This window comes from Acinonyx jubatus, chromosome D1, assembly GCF_027475565.1.
Source record: "Acinonyx jubatus isolate Ajub_Pintada_27869175 chromosome D1, VMU_Ajub_asm_v1.0, whole genome shotgun sequence".
Classification (NCBI taxonomy): domain Eukaryota; kingdom Metazoa; phylum Chordata; class Mammalia; order Carnivora; family Felidae; genus Acinonyx; species Acinonyx jubatus.
In genome coordinates this window covers 43,353,612-43,366,887 of record NC_069390.1, presented here as the reverse complement: position 1 = coordinate 43,366,887, position 13,276 = coordinate 43,353,612, and the positions used below count along the sequence as shown (strand labels likewise).

The following is a 13,276-nucleotide window of genomic DNA, read 5'->3' as shown; positions in this document are numbered from 1 at the left end:
TAACAATTTGATCCATGAAAACTAATAAATCATGATTGAGAGCCTCCCCCTCCCCACCCCCCCACACACACACCCTCCCACTGCCACTGCTGGCCTTTACCCAGCACAAATAAGTCTCTAACAGCATATCCTTTATATTTTTCTTTGAATGGCAGGCTTCTGTATGGGTTTGACTTATTTCTGCAAGAGGAGAGAGAGCACTGATTTTTTTCTGTGTGTTTGTCTACTGATGAAAGGGGCACTGATGTTTACTGGTCCTAGGACTCAGGGGCTGCCAAAGGGCTTTCTAGATACTCTGAGAAAAGACCTTAAAAATGAAATGGGTGAGGGTGACACCAGCATATAAAAAGCTGTTTGCTAATCTCTCACGACATATTATGGATGAGAAACTTATCCCTCCCCATTTCTAGGGAGGATCATTAAGGAGTGGCAGACTCTTTATAATATTATTATGATTATAGCAGACTGTCTTTGCGGCCCACCACTGTTTACCAGTCCATTTACACCTATACGTTTCTACTGCAAGCCCCTGTGACTCTCTGCCTTGGAATTTTCTCTGGCTGCAGAAGCTTGGCCATGCAGGACTGGCTAGATGTGCTGGGGAGTTTGTACTCTGGAAATCACCCTTCAACTGATAAAGGACTGGAGTTGGCGGATAGATAACTTACCATTTGTTGGGTGGGGCAGTTATGAGGCTTTCTTTCTACAGTGTTCCAGAAGGTCTCAAGCAGGATAAAGCCCCAGTTGCCTGAAGCTGTAACCTGCTTCTTACCATATTCTGTCATGGTTTATCTTCCCTTCCCTGTCTCACTTCCTCGTTCCCTTACTGACACAACTCTCAAATGCTTTGTACTCAAATTCTTGTCTTGGGTTATGCTTCTGGAGAAACCCAATATGAGACAATGGTTAACATATAGCACCTACTAGTTGTCATACACTCTTCTTAGCACTTTATATTTATTACCTATTTAATCTTCACAGCAGCCCTATGAAATAAGCAATATTATTATCCTCATTTTACAAGGGAGGATCACAGAGAGTTCAAGAGGCTTGTTTGTGGTCAAACAGCTAATAAGGGTGAGAGCCAGAATTTGAACAACAGGCAGTCTGGCTCCAGAATCTATGCATTTAACCACTACTCGATTCTGTCAACTGTGATGTCCAATACTAGCTAAATATGGCTATTTACATTTAAATTAATTAAACATAAATTAAGTTAAAAATTCAGTTATTTGGTTATACTAGCTATATTTCATGTGCTCAAGAGCCACATGTGGCTAGTAGCTATTGTATTGGACAGCACAGATATAGAACATTTCCATTCCTGTGGAAAGTTCTATTGGACAGCACTGTTATGCAAGACCCTCTTTTTATACCTATGGCCTATCTCATATTTCTTTAACACCATAGAAACACTTACCCAGAAACATTCTCTATATAGGACATACCTGAGGGCCAAAAAAGATAGGAATATGAATTAGAGCTTTCTAGCATTACTCATAAGAGAGATACTCAGATCTTTCCCTTAATCCTCCTTTTGATTTGCTCCAGCCAGTTCTATTGAATCTGTTCCTTTTGTTTTCTTGATGGTGTTGAATTCGGGTAAAAATTCAGGTGGTGAAAATTTGGGTAGATGGGCCCTGAGGCTCGGGGCAGATATATTAATAGTGACTGGAAGAAACTATCAAAAATCAAAAACATGATCCTGAGATGCTGAGTAAGAGGATCTCATAGGCAACTGAATATGAGTAACTACCATGTTAAGATGAATCTAGAATAACTGAAAATGATGGTCCAAGAGTTAAAAATCACAGCATTTGGGGTCAGCAGGTATGGAGGTAAATAGCCTAGTTAACTCAGACCCTTCCTCAAGATGCAGCACTGTGACCGATGTTTTTTTTGATGATGTCTGTGAGTCATCCAGAGAAGGTTAAGAGGAGAATGTATGCATTAAAAAGGGTTTCCATCCAAAGTGACTTTTTAAAAGGTTCATTTTTCATTAAACTATGTTTCATTTACCTGATAATTTACCAAAACTCTCATTTTTTCTGAAAGTGCTGAATGCAGGAGATTTTACTCTAATTAGCTTTACAAGAAAGTTTTAAGGACCTGTATTTCTACTTCCTTTGTAGTGTGGAACAATGCTCTCAGACAGGGAGAAGACAGTCAATTTTGGTCCTGCAAATCTGAGCCAAGAGAGAATTTTAATCATCTCAGAGGAACCCAACCTGAGTAATTCCTTGACGTCATTCACTGAGTCTGTCCACTTCTCAGAGTGACCAGCTTGGGTCCGGGCCACCATGCTTTGCTCATTCTCTGGCAGGGACAGACAACTCTAAAAATATTCTCTAGAAGGGACTTCTGTGGGTTAAATATTGGCATCTACATTTTTCTGGGGTTTGGGAAAAAAGCCTTTAGGCAGGTGGCCTGTGATGGGGAGTGGGAATCAGCTGAGGTCAAGTGCTCAATAAATTGAGTCTAATTTGAGGGCTCTGCAAAGATGTCTGGATCTCCCATTCTTCAGCCAGTCTTCTTAACTGGCTTAGTAGAAGAGAAAGCATTGTTAAGGCATATATTTCTAGTATAAACTCTAATAGGGTAGGGAAATCCATCAAGAAGAAAGGACCCAGGACAAACTCAGGGCTTTGATCAGTTGGTTGCCTCTGTTGGTGGAGATACAAGATGGGCTGAAGATTGGAGTGCTTGGAAGCCTTTAAGCGGAGTACTTAGACCCAGGATTTCTTTCTATATCATATACAGTGAGATGACTATCCCTCCTCGGTGCCAGAGAAGAATGGAGGATTACCATAATGAATGGTAAAACTCAGCCTCCTTTCCTACTCATTGGCTTATACTCTACCTCAGCCCCCATCCCACTGACCCATTCAGGAGATTGGAAGACTCTTGGGACATATCAAAAGCCAAGGGAAAAGTCTTATAACTACTCATAGTTTAGGGTTCCCCCCTCAATAAAATGGGGAGGTTGTTTCCATCTAATCACTCTATTTTCAGGCCCACTGATGGACAACTCTGCCATTTCCATATTTTGATTAGCAGTTTATGACTTTCCTCTTAAATAGAAATCAGCAGTCAAGGAGAACTAAAAATGTGAAGCTACCCTTTAATGTGAGAAGCACCAAACAAGTTTGAACTTACTCTCTGTTTTCTTTACAAATTTCCTAGGAGAAATATTCCTTAGGGGATATTTCCACTAGGGAAAAACAAAACCTATGTTTAACAGCTTCAGAGACCTAGGAGAAGATGTTGTATCCATTAAATAAAAGCAGGAGGATATAAAAAGTAACTGTCGCAGAATAAAAACGAAAAAGCTCTTGGAAATTAAAAATATGATCACGATAATTTAAAAGGCAATGAAAACTTGAAAAAAAAAACCCAGAATATTGAACCAAAAAAAGAAAAAAGAAAATAAATTATCAAAGAAATAAAGCAAGAAACTTTCCTTGAAGTGAAGGACATGAATTTTCAGATTATGAGTGTTTTGTCAGTACTCATAATAAATAAAAATGGTCTACACCAAGGCACATGATCATGATATTTTAGAACATTGATGAGAAGGTTCTGAGATAGAGAGCTCGAATGCCTATGCCAAGAAGAAAGAAAGAAAGAAAGAAAGAAAGAAAGAAAGAAAGAAAGAAAGAAAGAAAGAAAGAAAATAAATAGAAAACAATGGACAATATTTTCAAAATCTGAGTGAAAATGATTTCCAACCTAAAATTCCATCTCCAGAAAAATCTATCTATCATATAATGGTGAATGTGCTCCACCAAAGTGAGAAAGGAAACTGAGAATGAGGAACAAATAGGATCGAGGAAAAAGGAATAAACTGAGATGAGCAGAAAGAAAATTAAACAAGTGGAAAGTGAGGGAATTCCTGATGAAAAATGAAAGAAATGTATAAGGAAATATAATCAAAGTACACTATGTGCCTCAGCTGGGAATAAATCATATTTACGTGGCTTAATAATGTAAACCCTGAATATCCTTCTGTCAAATGCATATCTGATATTATCACATTGGGAGAATGTAAATAGGGTAGGGATATGTTTTATTTGGGTAGAGGGTGATATTCAAGTATTTCTGTTAAATACATCATTTTAATACAAGCATCAGGAAGGCATGAGTTTTTGTTTTGTCCACCATGAATTGCTAGTACCTAGAACAATGTCTGGCACATAGTAGGCCCTCAATAAATATTTGTAGCATGAATGAAACTTTCTTCTAAGGAATATTTCTCCTAGGAAATTTGTAAAGAACACAGAGTAGGTCAAAGTAAATGAAAATAAACTTCAAGAAGGTTAGTACATGGAATCTGTTTCTCTCTAAAATTGTAAGACTAGCAGTTTCAAAATTTAAAAGTAATTACATAAGATAGTTAAACTGAGCATCAAAATACTTGAGACAATTTAAAAGCACAAGAAATTTCTATGAAATTATTCTTTATAAATCTTTATGCCAGCTGGTTTGATTGGAGATGCCTTGGGGCTCAGAACAGTTCCAGGGAAGTCAAAATGTAATTTTCTCAATTTAGAAAGCAAGTTATTGTATTGACTTTTTCTTCCATTCACTCACTGATATAATACAAGGATGGGGTGAGGAAAACTGCCTTGTGTGCTTCTTGAGCTGGTGAGCTTCTGAAGAGAAGAAGCCCTCAGTACTTGCTCTCATAACAGATTCCAGGACACTGATTCCTTCCATTCAATAAAGAGGTGCGTCTTTGGACCAAGGATCTGTTTTGCCATCTAATGGATCTAAATTGGGTCTATTTAGTTCAACTTGGCTGCGAATTCACTGCCGACTCTTACTGTAATGAACCCATGGAACTCTTCACTCATTCATCCTCTTGCTCACTCCCCCTTCACTGGACATTTGCTGCACACCTACTGTGCGCCAGGTACTGTGCAAAGACAGGAGGAAGAAGATTATGTCAAATAATTCTGGGTGCTTGGAGCTAAAATAGCCGGCCCTATTGGAGCTCTCAAGAAGATGTTCAAAGCGCGGATCCAGGTATATTGGTGTTAAGATCTGCCTCTGGGTCGGGTGCACACTCCTGTTAGAGTGCAGGCAGCTGATCCCAGTTCAGCCCTCTCCAGCCCTCAACCCCAAGGATTCAAAGTTGCCCCCAGATTCATATTTGTGGGCCTCCCGGGGAGGCCAAACCCCGACCTGACTCCTCCCGCGCGCCTCGCCAGCTTCCCCCCCGCTCAGCGAGCCACTAACTTCGTCCAAGCTGAGCAGCTTGGGGCTCTAGGGTCCGGGGCCTTACGGATCTTCTCTCTGACCCCTCCCCCCTCACCTTCGTCCAGACACGGGCCCAGCTATTTCTCCCAGTCCCCAGAGCTCAGGGGTGGGGGTGGGGGATGGTCCAACCCCGAAATGCTAGAGCGGGCTACATGCTCTGCCAGACCTCAGAGACGGGTGGCAGTGGTCCGGAAAGAGGCGGTGTGGAGGGCAGAGGCGTCAGTTAGGTAGTGTCTCCCAGCCGTGCCTTTCCACTCCTGCTGGAATCCGGGGACAGCGACCGAGAGGTCTGTCGTATTTGCAGGGCTTTGGAAAGAGGAAGGGCCCTGTCCCCCCCTCCGCGTCCGCTATGGCCCTGGGCCACGTTGTAGGTGCCACGCTGCGTTCAGGGGTTAGGGGCGACTCTGGGTCATGAAGCCACTGTGCACTCTGCCTGCTGGCGTAGCAAGAAGGCCCCGCAAAAGCGGCTGGCTTTGAGGGTCAGGATTCTTAGGGATGTTGCCTGGAGTTTTTGTTGCCCAGGTGCTAGAGGACAACCCGTCGTCGCTCCGAAGGCAGGGTCCTGCAACAGCAAAAGACAGACCCACAGGGCAGCCCCTGAGCGCCTTTCTGATCTGCAGAAGCAGGAAGCACCAGCGGGTGGGATGCCGCGAGCCTCTGGGCGAGGCTTCTCTAGAGGCTACCCGAAGTTAGGAGGGGCCCGAGGGCGCTTTGGGGAGGCACAGCCCCCATCCCAAGAAAGGGCTAGCCTAAGGTCTGGAGGGTGGGTGATACTTCTTCACTTTTTCCCCACTGCCTCTACCTACCAGTCCACTCTGCGCTCCTTTCCGTAAGAGCCCGGGATCTTTTCCCCTCGCCCGGTGCTGTGAGTACCCGCAGCGCCGACTCCGAGAAACTGCCTTTCCTCAAGAAAGAAGGTAGAGGCTGAGTCCATGCGCCCGGATGTGCGTGCTTGGGGAACAGTGTGCACCCGTGTGTATGTGTGTAAAACGTGCCTGTTTCCTAAAGCAGAAACTCTGGGGGCTGCTTTCGGGTCTGGGAGAAGTTGGTTTGGGTTGTTGCGCGCGCGCTCACTTGCAAACAGCTCGCGAAGGCACGTCTGTTGCCGCAAGTGCTGGCTATTGACAGAAGTGTCCGTGTGTGAATGTGAAAGGCAGAGCTGGTGGCTGGGGACCAGGTGTATGAGCCCGGGACGTGCGCCCCGCGGGCAGTGTGAGCGCGCTCACCAGCGGCCTGTAGCTGAGAGGGGCGCGTGTGTGAAAGTCTGAAGTCTGCCCTTAAGGCTTGCAGCACGGGCTCTCCTTTGCGGGACCGCGCAGGACGAGCGCCCACTCGACAATGAAGCGCTTCAGAGAAGTGGGGCAGGGGTATGGAGCGAGACGGGCAGAAACCTGGGCACAGGCTGTCCCAGCCCAGCAGCTTAGCAAACAGAAGCCAGAAGCACAGGACAGCTGTGTAAACCAACTCCGGCGGCGCCGCAGTGCAGGGTCCTGGGTTAGAGGGGGGCATGCTGAACCCACAGTCGAGGTTTCTGGAGTTGGAGGGAAATGCCTAGCACTACTTGTAGCCAGTGGCAGCTTAGCCCCTTCCCCAGTCCTCCTGACCACTCCTACCGGTCCCAGAGAAGTGAGGCCGAAGGAGGCTTGGCTGGCTGCCAGACTAGAAGCAAAACGACTTTGAGGGGTGCAGGGTGCCGGGGCACAGGTGGCCTGGGGAGTGAGGAAAGTGCGGAGGTTATCTCAGGGGCACCCAAGGTGGTCCAAAGAGATCAATGTTTCAGGGCCCCTCTTCCCTCCCTCCCCCAGCCCCTCCCTGCTCCATCCAACTCCTTCACAGTGGGCCATTTCAGCTGAGATCCCTTTTTAGAACCCAGGACTCCTCGGGGTCCAGGTGGCCAGATGGGGTCCTTACTGGCATAGCAAGAGGGGCTTCAAGACTAGAGTTCAGGCACCAAGACAGTGAGAGAAGCTCTGGTCCCTCACTGTGGCTGACTCCAAACTCTCCTCCATTGGCCCTCATTTTCTGGACGTCGTCGAAAGCTCTCCACCCCTCCCTGCCCTCCCGCTCTCCAAGCAATGACCTCATTGCAAAAGACAGCCAGAGCGGATGGTTCCCCTCCCTAGAGAACCAGTGCAGGGAGAGCGAGCAATGACGCCACTGGAGCTGGGTCGGTCCTGGCCACTTTGGATTGGCCGCGCGGACTCGTGGGGACCCCCCTCCCACTGTCGCTGGAATAAGAGCCGAGAGCTCCGCGGGGAAGACGCCCGCAGCAGGCGTTGTGTCCAACGGAGTGGACCGGCCGCTCGCGCTCTCCAGAAACTCGTCTCCAGGTGAGGAACTCCCCCCTCTGCCCACTCTAATAACTTGCCTCTGGATTAGTTCATCTAGTTTGCTCCATCTGTCTGCCTTTCCTTTGCCTCTCACGGGCATCGCGGCCCACCTACGGCAGGTGCTCCTAGCTCTCTGTCCCGCTCAGGGGAAGGGGGGCGGTTGAGAGGAGAGCATTTTCTTCTAATTAGCACAGATGGAACTTCAAGCATTCCCAGGGCTTGCCTGGGCGCTGGAAGCTCCGCGAGCTCAGGTAGGCGGGTCTGCGGCCCCTTCGTTAGAACCCCTGGGCGTGCAGAATCCTGCTCGAGTTTGGTCTGGGAATGCCCTGCGCGGTCTGTGTCCTGAGGGATCATGTTTGATTCTCGGGACGGTGCAGCCTTGAGCTTTCTTGTGAGGCGCCGCCAGCCCACGAGCGTCCCTGGGGCACGGAGGGGACCTGCGACTGTGCAGTCAGCCGCGCAGGACAAGGGGGCTCACTTCCAGATGCTGGCGCCCAGCACCCACTGCCAAACTGCGCTCCAGCGTAGACGGGCTGGGCCGGCAGAGCCCTGACACACATTTAAAACTGCACATTTAAAATCTTCCTCGAATCCAAACCCAGATACTGGGTGGATAGACCAGTGCTCCTTTCCAAGGTACCCCTCCTGCTTTCCTGTCCCATGCGTTAGTGCCAAGTCCAAAAGAAAGGGGTAGGTGGTCCTAGATTTCTCAGTTCCTGAGAAGACTAGAGCAATGGGAGAACAAATTGACATTAGGGTGGGTCCCCGCTTGTTTTCTGCAAAGGGCGGAAGGAAGGTGTGGGTTTGCGTGCATGCATGCATGCACTCGTTTGTGGCTTCTCCCCGATTTCCACAGAACTCCACCACACCCTGAGACACTTGTTTCTGCTCTACAAAGCCATTCATTGCACTGTATCTTTTGAGATTCACAGCAGCCCATCTGGCAAATGAATGGAGGTATGGGGAGGTGGGGTAACCTGAGGCCACAAGACCTGCGCGGCAGAGCAGGCACTTAGGTCTGTGGGCCCCAGGCCTTGGCTGGTCTTGGCGCAGTGGTAATATCATTCTCTCTTTACAGAGAGGCATCATGGGCTTCGGGAAGTCCTCCCCCTTTCTGGCTTTCAGCATCTTGGTCCTGTGCCAGGCAGGCAGCCTCCAGGCGGCACCATTCAGGTGAGATAGCCGGAAGCCACAGAACACTCCCCTTCTACTGCCCCTGGGCTGAGGCAGTTCTGTGCCTCTGAGGTCACAGCAGCAAGGCTCCTGGTGCATTAAGACCCTCAGGTGGACCTCAGATTGGGCCTTGTGGGTTGGGAGTCGGGGGAGGGGGCACATCCTCAGGGTAGGTCACAGGGACCGGGAAGCCTTGCTACTTGTCACGGGGTAGAGGCAGTCAGGGGCTCAGAGCCTCTCTTGGATTTGCTTCCCCCCTGAAGGTCTGCTTTGGAGAGCCTCCCAGACCCCACCACACTCAGTGAGAAGGAAGGGCGCCTCCTGCTGGCTGCCCTGGTGAAGGCCTATGTGCAGGGGAAGACAAATGAACTGGAGCAGGAGCAGGAGCAGGAGGAGACAGAGGGCTCCAGGTAAGGCTCCCACCCTGCCCTGGCATATACCCCAGGAAATACAACATCTGGCCAGGGCGCCAGCAGGCTGTGGTTGTTCATCAGGCCCTAGGGCCCAGTCATTCTCAAGCTCTGAGGAAGACGGAGGTCCAGGTGTAGCTGAAGAGACTGTGGTTAGACAAAAAGACACATTCCTGAAAGCTTTTAGGAAATGAAATGGGGAGGTACGGAATCACTTACTCGGGGGGAATTTGTCTTGCCCTAAGGAAACTCCCAGCATTGGCTGACTTGGGACCGGTAAGTGTGAAGCCAGGGGATGGACTCAGCATATCTCAGGATGTTTTAGAAATTTAACCTGTGTGTGTTGTTCTTTCACACCCACAAGGAGCCTTCATTGCACATTTGCAAGGTGAAGCCAAAGGCCTTGCAGAGGGTGGGGTCAGGTAGAGCAGTACCTGAGGTAGGTCTGGGGGCTTGAGATGTGTAGGATCTGTGGAGACGTGCATGTTGTCATGGGGCCAGACGCCCTTCCCCAGCCCCACCTCCCCGTGTCCCCTGGGCCTGGAGCTCACGCCAGCCCCTGGCCTGGCCCCGGCACTGCCTGGCATGTGCTGCACCTGCATCTACCCTAAGGACCTCTCTGCAGAGCAGGGACTGAGAAGCATGCGGAAGGCTAGGAAAGGGCACCCCTTCCCCGCTTCAACCCTGCCCCACGCTGCCCTGGCTCAGCAAGCCTCGGAGTTCTCCTAATGGAGGATATGTGAGCTGCCCTCCTGCCTGCCCCTCCTGCCTCTGCTCCAGGTGCCCCTCCCTCGTCTAACTTTCTGCATGACTGCCCTCAGGGGCGGGCCTGGCGCATGGTATTGTCTGGCATGTCTTTTCCCTGCAGCCTGGACAGCTTCCGAGCTAAGCGGTGCAGTAATCTGAGTACCTGTGTGCTGGGCGCATACTCGAAGGACCTGAACAACTTTCATACATTCTCTGGCATCGGCTTCGGGGCTGAAACACCTGGCAAGAAAAGGGACATAGCCAGCAGCTTGGAGAAGGGCCAGTAACCCCGCTTTGGGGTGCCCCAGGATGGCAACCAGACTCCTTCCACTCCTTCCTGATTTCCCTTCTTGCTCCCATTTTTGAACTAAATGCATGCAGATTCCACTTTGATTGCTCTTCAAGCTGGTATTGGTAGCTTTGCTTATCACAGAGAATATGGGGGACCTCAGGATGGAAGGGAAGAGAGCAGGACTCATAGGCCAGGTTAGAGGCAAGAGTGAGGGAAGCTTCTTGAGATCCCAGAGGATTTCATGGTAGAGTCCCCAATTTCTGCTGCATCCTTCATGTTTCATCATTGATGAATAAACCTATTTTCTAAAAGGATTTGCACTGTGGTGGTCATTACTCTGGTCGTGTCCAAGGCTTGAAAGTACCCAGAACCTATGCTTAAAAGTAGCGTTAGCCTCAGGGTAGCTGGGTAGAGGGCTTGGTGAGTGGTCCTTGTGAACCAGTTCCACCATCAAGAACAGGTGTGCTGAGAAACAGGTAAACACTTCTGGGGGAGGATGCTGTTTCCCTCTTCTCACAGCCTCTTTCAGGTAAGACGTCAGGGAATTTTCCTTTCCCATGGAAAGTGGTTTTGATGGTGCCTGTGGCTGCTCTATGGTTTCTCTATGCTCCTTGCATGTCTTGGGATTGGGCTGGGCCTTTGGTGACCACTTCATCCTGGTTCTAAAGAGACTGTATGTGACGGTAAGTGCTGATTTCAGTACATGCCTCATGGCTTGACACGGGGTTTTTCCTTTTTCTTTTTTTTTTAAGTTTTTATTTAAATTCCAGTTAGTTGACATACAGCGTAATATTAGCTTCACGTGTATGATATGGTGATGCAACACTTCCATACAACAGCCAGTGCTCATCACATTGGCACTGGGTTTTTTTTCACGAAGGTCTTTGGGCAGTGCTCCTAGCAAAAGCTGCCAGGCCACTTCTCCTAACAGCTTTGATAATTGCATTTAGGAGAAACACTTATTCTTAAGCGGTATGTCGAAGAGCTGAAATTCTCTTTATGAAGGCCTCAGGGGCAGGCTCCTGCCCCTCGCCTCTCACTGACAGACCTCTTCTTTCTCCATCCTGCAAATCAGCGTCACTGCCCAGAAGAGATCCTGCAACACTGCCACCTGTGTGACCCATCGGCTGGCAGGCTTGCTGAGCAGATCTGGAGGTGTTGTGAAGAACAACTTTGTGCCCACCAACGTGGGCTCCGAAGCCTTTGGCCGTCGCCGCAGGGACCTTCATGCCTGAGCAGCTCAGTGACTCCAGGAAGAAGGTGACTGCCCTTTTCCGTTGGGTCGGAGGGGAGGGGATTTGGGGGTTATGAGCCACATTATGAAACCCACTGGACCTGGGAAGGGTCTTCAGATCCCTTTTTTCCAATTACATGCTTCCTTCTCAGTGGTGAGATTCTTCCACAACTCAGCCTGAAATCAGAGCGTTGACACAGGCTGCAGACATGCAGCGTCATCTCTCTGAGAAGAGAAATGAGAAATAAAATGCTTGCCAAATGATAATTGCTTTTTTTCCCGTCATTTGCCTTAAAAGTCTGTCTACATCTCATACCTATAGGTTGTAAATGCTGTTTTCCTGTACATTTGTGTTCTTTTTATAATAATTGTGGTTGTTTCCTTCTTGTCCTTCTTATTCGCCAACACCTCCTTCTTCTCCTTCTCTACTTCCTCTTCCTTCTTCCTTCTTTGTCTTCTTTTTTTATTTTATTTTTTTCCCATCTCAGGTCACCGTGAAGCTGAACTCACCACTTCTGTTAATTTCTGTTGACAACACTTGGTGGGAAGGCCCCATGGAAGATATACATGTTTGCATCCCAATAGATACTGAAAAAAGCACCTTTGTCACTTACAAGGAATGAAAGTGAATGCAAAATAAGCTAATTCCATATGTATCGTGTATCCTTTTTATATTTGACTCTGTGTGTGTCAGTGTGGTGGTGGCATCTATCGTTGGCTTATCTGGTAGCAAACTGGTTCTTTGAGAGCTATCCTGTTGATCACAGCAGCTCTGCAAACCTTAGGGGGACAATAAGTCATTGCCTTTGTGGCCTCTGGGGACATGTGGTAATGGTGATGCTTTGCCTTGTTGTCTAAGAACATGACTGTAGACTTTATTTAAGGAAATCTCAATGTTGTATCATTTGTGAACTTCATCAAGATTAAAAACATATTTTGGATACATGTGTTTTGAGACCCTGGTGATTCATTTCAACTTGTTTCCCTATGTAATAATAATGACACTAACAGTTGACATGTTTTGAGTGCTTACTCAAATTGGGATAGTTGATATTCTAAGACAGTGTTTTATATGTATTAATTCATTTAATCTTTATGACAACTCCACGAAGGAGATACCATTGGTATTTCCCCGTTGCCTCTGAAGAAACAGAGGCCTGGAGAAGTGAAGTCCAAGGTCACAGAGATAGACAATAGTAGACTCAGGTGTTGGTTTCCAGAGCCTACAGTTGAAACCACTGCATTATATGCTTCTTGACAACGGCTTCTGATGAGTTCCAGAGACCTGTGAGCCGTTCTTTGACCTAACTGCCTCACATGGCAGACCCTCAGATTTTGAAGACAAATGGACCGTGTTAAAACATACAAACAACCTAGTCTTTATATAATAAAATGGATCCCTTTTACCCATTGCTTGGTGCTACATGTTGGAAAGTTTGTGTGCCCTCCCTCCATCCCCACCCTACCCTGCCTAGCCAAAAAATTGTATATTGAAACCTAAGCCCCAAAGTGATGGTCTTGGGAGGTGGGAACTTGGGGAGGTGATTAGGTCATAAGGGTCATCCCCTCCTGAATGGGACCAGTGCCCTTTCAAATAAGGGTGGAGAGAATTCCCTTGCTTCTTTTGCCATGTGGGGCCACAGTGAGAAGAACTGCAGTGAGGAAAGGGGCCCCCACCAGATGTGAATCTGCCGGTGCCTTGAACTTGGATTTCCCAGCCTTTAGAACTGAGAAATAAATATTTGTTGTTTATAAGCCACCTGGTCTGTGGCATTTTGTTACAGCCGTCCCAGCGGACTAATGAAGACACTTGGCTTCAACACATGATCCT

At 48.0% G+C, this 13,276-nt stretch overlaps 1 protein-coding gene across 3 annotated transcripts; it reads left to right on the top strand.

Moving 5' to 3' along the window:
- The first annotated feature begins 6,259 nt into the window (after window positions 1-6,259).
- CALCB (calcitonin related polypeptide beta) lies at window positions 6,260-12,388 on the top strand. Of its 3 annotated transcripts, XM_027073071.2 has the most exons (6): window positions 6,260-7,589; window positions 8,446-8,546; window positions 8,668-8,762; window positions 9,026-9,172; window positions 11,287-11,471; window positions 11,934-12,388. In XM_027073071.2, exons 2-5 carry the CDS (start codon window positions 8,541-8,543, stop codon window positions 11,444-11,446), a joined length of 408 nt encoding a protein of 135 aa, XP_026928872.1. In that variant the 5' UTR covers window positions 6,260-7,589; window positions 8,446-8,540; the 3' UTR covers window positions 11,447-11,471; window positions 11,934-12,388. The 3 variants fall into 3 exon arrangements, with proteins under 3 accessions (XP_026928872.1, XP_014941814.1, XP_026928871.1); XM_027073070.2 differs by lacking the exons at window positions 11,287-11,471; window positions 11,934-12,388 and adding an exon at window positions 10,041-10,525 and having other exon boundaries at window positions 7,448-7,589; XM_015086328.3 differs by lacking the exons at window positions 8,446-8,546; window positions 11,287-11,471; window positions 11,934-12,388 and adding an exon at window positions 10,041-10,525 and having other exon boundaries at window positions 7,434-7,589.
- Window positions 12,389-13,276: the final 888 nt, after the last annotated feature.

Excerpts from the sequence above, each read along its gene's own strand:
- CALCB (XM_027073070.2), top strand. Across the intron at positions 8,763-9,025 it reads CTCCAGGCGGCACCATTCAG|GTCTGCTTTGGAGAGCCTCC; the intron begins GTGAGATAGCCG and ends TCCCCCCTGAAG. Across the intron at positions 9,173-10,040 it reads GAGGAGACAGAGGGCTCCAG|CCTGGACAGCTTCCGAGCTA; the intron begins GTAAGGCTCCCA and ends TTTTCCCTGCAG.